This window comes from Protobothrops mucrosquamatus, unplaced genomic scaffold (genome assembly GCF_001527695.2).
Source record: "Protobothrops mucrosquamatus isolate PMUCROS unplaced genomic scaffold, P.Mucros_1.0 scaffold3385, whole genome shotgun sequence".
NCBI lineage: Eukaryota > Metazoa > Chordata > Lepidosauria > Squamata > Viperidae > Protobothrops > Protobothrops mucrosquamatus.
Window position 1 is genome coordinate 54,300 of NW_015389367.1, and position 6,236 is coordinate 60,535.

General features: G+C 34.6%; 1 protein-coding gene across 1 annotated transcript; it reads left to right on the plus strand.

Moving 5' to 3' along the window:
• Window positions 1–3,618: 3,618 nt before the first annotated feature.
• LOC107297564 (vomeronasal type-2 receptor 26-like) lies at window positions 3,619–4,116 on the plus strand (the record flags this gene model as incomplete). Its single annotated transcript, XM_015826923.1, has 1 exon — window positions 3,619–4,116. A coding segment is annotated over one exon (498 nt), but the record flags the coding sequence as incomplete, so codon positions are not given.
• Window positions 4,117–6,236: the final 2,120 nt, after the last annotated feature.

Genomic DNA, 6,236 nt, shown 5'->3' on the forward strand with positions numbered 1-6,236 from the left:
GTCCCTGAGTTCAGATTTGGACTGAATCGAATGAAATGGAATCAAGACTGGATGGAGGTCCTGTTGGTCCAATTGTTAAATAAGCTTCATCTTGCCTTGATTGGAGACAAGGGTCTCCCAAAATTGCAGGCTCAGAGTCTGGGATGTTTTCAATCAGCTGAGAACATGCTTATAGCTGCCTCTCTCTAACCCCACTGGATAGTGGAATTTAGGAAGGAGGTCCAAGGTTTCAGTTCACATGAAATAATAATGACTGATGTAATGTGAGCTCATTTATGGATGGATTGATTAAATTTATTTGCTGCCCATCTCACTGTTGATAATGGCTTGAAAACTGAAGTATTGAAGCATCGCTTAGGAGCAAAAAATGTTGATATCAGAAATAATAAGGGACAATTTCAAGGGAAATATTACTTAGATTTGGGCATTGGCTTTTAAGAGTGCACTTCATCTGAAAATTCCTTGAATCCAACTGTTTATCTTGATTGTTAGCTGCCTTAGGACACACTGAGAGGCTACAAATCAAATTAATAATAAATATGAGTGTGCATTTCCCTGTCATATTGTGTCTCCTAATTGTATTGTCTCAATAGAAAGGACCTTGTGTTGGATACCTTCTGTTCAGTATTCATTTCCCACACAGGGCTCACACTCATGACCCATGTGTTGCACCAAAAGATCCCAGACTCACCCTTTTTGAGGGACACATTCTCATGACCTCACCTCCATCTCGCCTCACTATCGTTTTAGAAACTAGTCAGCCAGTTTTAGTTTTAGTTGACCAGCATAGCAGCTTCGTGCTTCTAGGAGTAATGTGTTACTCCTAGAAGCACGAAGCTGAAGACACCAGCCTGAAGATGACGAATGGGACTTCATCGAAACGTCGCCAAGACACTTCCAATTATACGCGGGAGAAAACCCGAATAACCAAAGACCTACATACAAACACCCGCGAAAACCTCAGAAAACATATATCTATATCTATATCTATATCTATATCTAGATCTAGATCTAGAGATAGAGATAGAGATAGAGATAGAGATAGAGATAGATAGATAGATAGATAGATAGATAGATAGATAGATAGATAGATAGATAGATATAGATATAGATATAGATATAGATATAGATATAGATATAGATATAGATATAGATATAGATATAGATATAGATATATGAATGAAGAATATCTTTAAGGTTGACAGCCCTTATTTGTAAGGAAATTTTCCTTTTTATCTTAACTGGGAGATAATGTTGGACTGCTTTCAAAGGGTAGCACCATTGCAATATTTTATGCACTCGAGAAGAAACCTTTCCAGATCCTACTAGTCAGAAGTTTCTTTTTTCACCACAGTTTTATTCTATTATTTCAATAAATCCAATGAAATGAAAATTTAATACATTTTTAAAATAAAGTTTACTCTAAAATTTAGTATTTTAGATATTATATTTTAAAATAAAGCATGTATGAAGAATGGATGAATGCATGTTAATTCCACAATGAGGAGGAACCCACCGGTTGCCACTTAATGCTTAAATCTTTTCTCAATTTCATCCCTCCAAACTTTGTTAAGTAGAAAGCTACTTTATTGTAATCTGATAAATCAGAAAAACAGGGAGGAACTAAATGAGGCATCTGCCTACAATTGTATCTCTTGGAACCATTTGGAAGTCGTCAGAGATTTCGTATTTGCCTACATGAAGTCCAGAGATGACTTGGCTGATGTTCATGTCTACCTCCATCTTACATGGATGGTGAGCCCTGACATATTTTCTTTGGCATTTCTTCTTTTTCTTTTTAGTCTTTGCCTCAGTCTAAATGTGTGGAAAAATGCCTTCCTGGATTTGTCAAGCAGGCTCGAAAAGGAGAGCCATTTTGCTGCTACAACTGCATTCCTTGTCCAGAGGGGACCATCTCCACTCAGGAAGGTACGTGACACCATAGGGAAACTTTGATCAATATGCCTCTTAAAGACACATGTAAGTTTGATTGTTTAGATCAATGGGTTTTGTTTACCTAAACCAACTTTACATTACAGGCTGATAGATGCATCGATCAATCATTCATTTGATCAGTTAATCTTTAGTAAGATCATATATCCTTATAAGCTGAAATATCTAATTGGGAGGAACAATAAAGGGAGATTCAGTATAAAATCATCAAGTAAATATTTTCTTTCCACCTTTTCTTATATCTCCAATTTTTTTTCTTGTTAAATAATGTAGTGAGATATAACACCAAAAAAAAAAAAAANCTCAGTTCCTGTTGTTGAATTTATTTATGAATTAATCTTCCTTAAGATGTTTTTTCAAATTTATTTATCAAGTTTATATGGCTATTTCACACAAAGTGACTCTTGGTGGAATACAATCAAACCAATAATAAAAATTAAAACATTGAGGTATAAATGCTAAGAAAGCAAGAGAGGAGTACATCAAGATGCTACCTACCATGCAACCAGCACACGAGGCACTGTTACCAGGGGATCCCCAGGACCGTTGAAAGAATCACATTTGAAGGAATTTCTAGAAGGCCTAATAGTTAGGAGACACTCTCAATTTCAGGATAGTCAATGGGTTTTTTTTTCTGAAGAGGGCTGTACAATCTGTCCTTAAATAGTCAGTGTTGCAACCCTTCTCAAGTGGTTCTCCGTGGATCCAACCATGTTACACAACTTTTATCCTCTGTCCAATATTTTTGGAGCAGTGTATTGAGAGCATGGTTGGTTGGTCAATCATCAGTAACTGAGTTTAAAGGTTTTTGGGATAAACATATTTATTATTTACATTTATATTATATTATATTATATTATATATTTATATTATATTATATTATGTCCATCATCTGATTTTTTTAAAAAAATATGAAATAAAATATTAAATAAATAAGAAAACAAAAAACTCAAAGGGCAGACTGGATGCAGCAATAGGTCTTTTTCTGCCATCAGTTTTCTGTTTCTATCTTTTTATCCCATACTCATAGGATTGCTCTTGAAAACCACCTGGAATTTATAAAATGGTCCAGAATGCAAAAGCATGCACAGTGTTGAGTTTCCGTGTGTTCTGTGCAGGCTCCACAGAATCCCAGTTTCTTTCCAGATGCAATTTAATTCACATTTCAAACCCTCCATGAGACAGAACCAGGGTATCTACAGGGTTTCCTCTCCTTGAGGATATCTGCTTGTCCCACCAGAGAAGATAAAATTGGCATGCAAACAATCTATTCCGTAAAAGATTCCCACTTTATGGATCTTCTTTTAATTTTATATTTTTGTTGTTGTTGTTCTTTTTATAGTTGTGTGTATTGGGGATTTTTGTTGTTGTTGTAGTTTAAGTATATTCCATTTACTGAGACGTTTGTGTCTCTCTATATCACATCGTATCCAAAGTTTTTTTAAAAATTTGAAATATTACTTTCTTTTCTCAGATACCACAAAATGCACCAAGTGCCCAGATGATCAATATCCAACTGAGAACCGAATCCAGTGTATCCCCAAAAGAATAATCTTCCTGTCCTATGAAGAACATCTCAGCATCATCCTCATCTCCTTTGCTCTACTCTTGTTCTTAATCACAGGCTTTGTTTTATTCATATTCATTAAATACCTTGAAACTCCTATTGTCAAAGCCAACAACCGGGACCTCTCCTACATCCTCCTGGTCTCCCTTCTGCTTTGCTTCTTATCCTCCTTGCTCTTCATTGGCCGACCAAGGAAAGTCACCTGCTTTCTCCGACAAACAGTGTTCAGCATTGTCTTCTCAGTAGCCGTGTCATCTGTCTTGGCCAAAACAATCACAGTAGTGCTGGCATTCCTAGCCTCAAAACCAGGCAATAAAGTGAAAAGATGGTTGGGGAAGAGCTTGGCCAACTCCATCATCATTTCTTGTTCTGCTGTCCAAATTCTTATCTGTGCCATGTGGTTGGGAGTTTCTCCCCCATTTCCTGACTTTGATCTGCACTCCCAGCCTGAAGAGATTATCCTTCAATGCAATGAAGGCTCTGTCACCATGTTTTATGTTGTTCTTGGCTACATGGGCTTCCTTGCTGCAATTTGCTTCACTGTGGCTTTCCTGGCCAGGAACCTGCCTGGAGCTTTCAATGAAGCCAAGCTGATCACCTTCAGCATGCTGGTCTTCTTCAGTGTCTGGGTTTCCTTCCTCCCCACCTACTTGAGCACTAAAGGAAAATACATGGTGGCCGTGCAGGTCTTCTCCATCTTGGCCTCCGGTGCTGGACTATTGAGCTGCATCTTCTTTCCCAAGTGCTACATTATCATCCTGACACCAGATCTAAACACTAGGGAACATCTAATGACAAAAGCAGGGGAACGATTGTGAAATAGTTTCTTAGGCTGATAACTTCTAATTATCCATTATTATTGGTTATATATTCTTCCTTTGGATTTGCTTGACAACTTATGTTTATTAAAACTGAAGGAAATAAATATGTGAAGTTTGTTAGTTAAATGAAAATTCAGGATAATCATCAAATACATTAATAATAAATAAATAAATAAATAAGTAAACAAACAAACAAATAAATATCATATTTTTAAACTATTGGTTTGCCTCCTTTTCCTCAGCACACATGTCAACCAATATTTGACTTAAGCAACTCTTTTTTTATATAACAAATTGTATTGTTTTTTTTAACTTTTACAATAGAATGCTCAAGACACATCGTGGTAGTTTGGTGATCAATCATCCAGAAACAAAATCATATAATACCTCAAGTAAATACATTAAATGTTCCCTCTCTATTCCCCTCAAATAATATAACCTATTTAACATAATCCATTTCTACATTATATTTCTATAGGTCCTAATCCTGTTTTTGAACTTTATTAATTTACAGTTACCATAGTCCAATTTAATCTTAGATAAACATATTATCACTTCGGGTATCGCTTCTAAAATACAAATCCAGATATATTCTAATTCTTAATCTCATAAATCATTGATTTTATCACAAATCTCTCTTATTTCTTCAGATAGCATTTAAATCTCATCCAAATAGTTATCATATGTAAAAAAAAAAGAACACACCTATTATTACACAAAACATCGTCTTACTAACTTAACACACTCAATAAATTGTTAAATCAATCCGAGACTCTAAAAACCTCTTTCATATTCTTATTCTCATTCCATGACAAAATAATTTTCATACAAATAAACATATTATTCCAAAAGATACATTCTTACTCTGTTTTACATATATATTCTAATAATCACAGATTTTCAACTCTAAATCTTAATCCTTAAATCAATCCAAATTTCTCAAAACCTTTTTAATCCATTACATATAATTTTAAATTTCTCTTTTTAGTCTTATTCTGGCTTTCTTTTTATGCCAAGCAGGTTTCCATAACAAGGCCTCTGTTTCAGCAAATAGATCTCCCTTTATTGCTTGTAATGTCATTTGGGTCAGTAAAAAACCTCCCATCCTCTGTTTTTTATGCCTAGCTCCTGTCTGCTGCATAAAACACTCAATCATGTCCAATTTTATAGTTAGTAGTTGATTATCAAAGTTGTCATAATTCTCCAACAGTTGTAATTTCAAGTCCATTTCTGTTAGTTTTGCAATTGTAGATGGTTTAGTTACAATCATTTTTTGGTCATTCAAAGTCTCAATAGGTTGTATGTAGAATGAGATAGAATCTTCTTTAGTGTAAATTAATTCCTCTTCTATTGCTTTTTGGTCTATAGAATGATCAAATAAAGTCTGAAGGTTGGTTTGTAAGTTCACAGTAGAATTTCTGTTTATTATTTCTGTAGTACTCTCTCTTATTTGGAAACATATTTCCTCAGTAGCTTCATAGATTTTATCCAGTATGAGTTTACAGTTGAATTGTAAATTAGATTTCTCCATTTCAATAGTAACTAAGACCAATCCTGTTATCTTTTAGTGGAGGCTATATTCCAAAACATTTAGTCAGTGTCCACCCCCACAAATAACAGCTGTGAATTCTTTTTCATTTCCAAAACCAATCTCATCATTAGACCAAAAACAAAAACAAAAGACAGTTGCAATTTTAAATTTCTCCACACAGTGTCCTCAATAAACTATGAAAGTCTCTTCCAGACAACAAAAATGATGTTATCAAAGTCAAAGAGCTGTGAAATCTCTTTTCAGGCTTCTCATAGAGTTGTTTTTTTTCCTTCAAATAATAAAGATTTATCCCTTTAAAAAAATAAGTCCAAGACATAGGAAAACAATATTCTCTAGCTTAGAA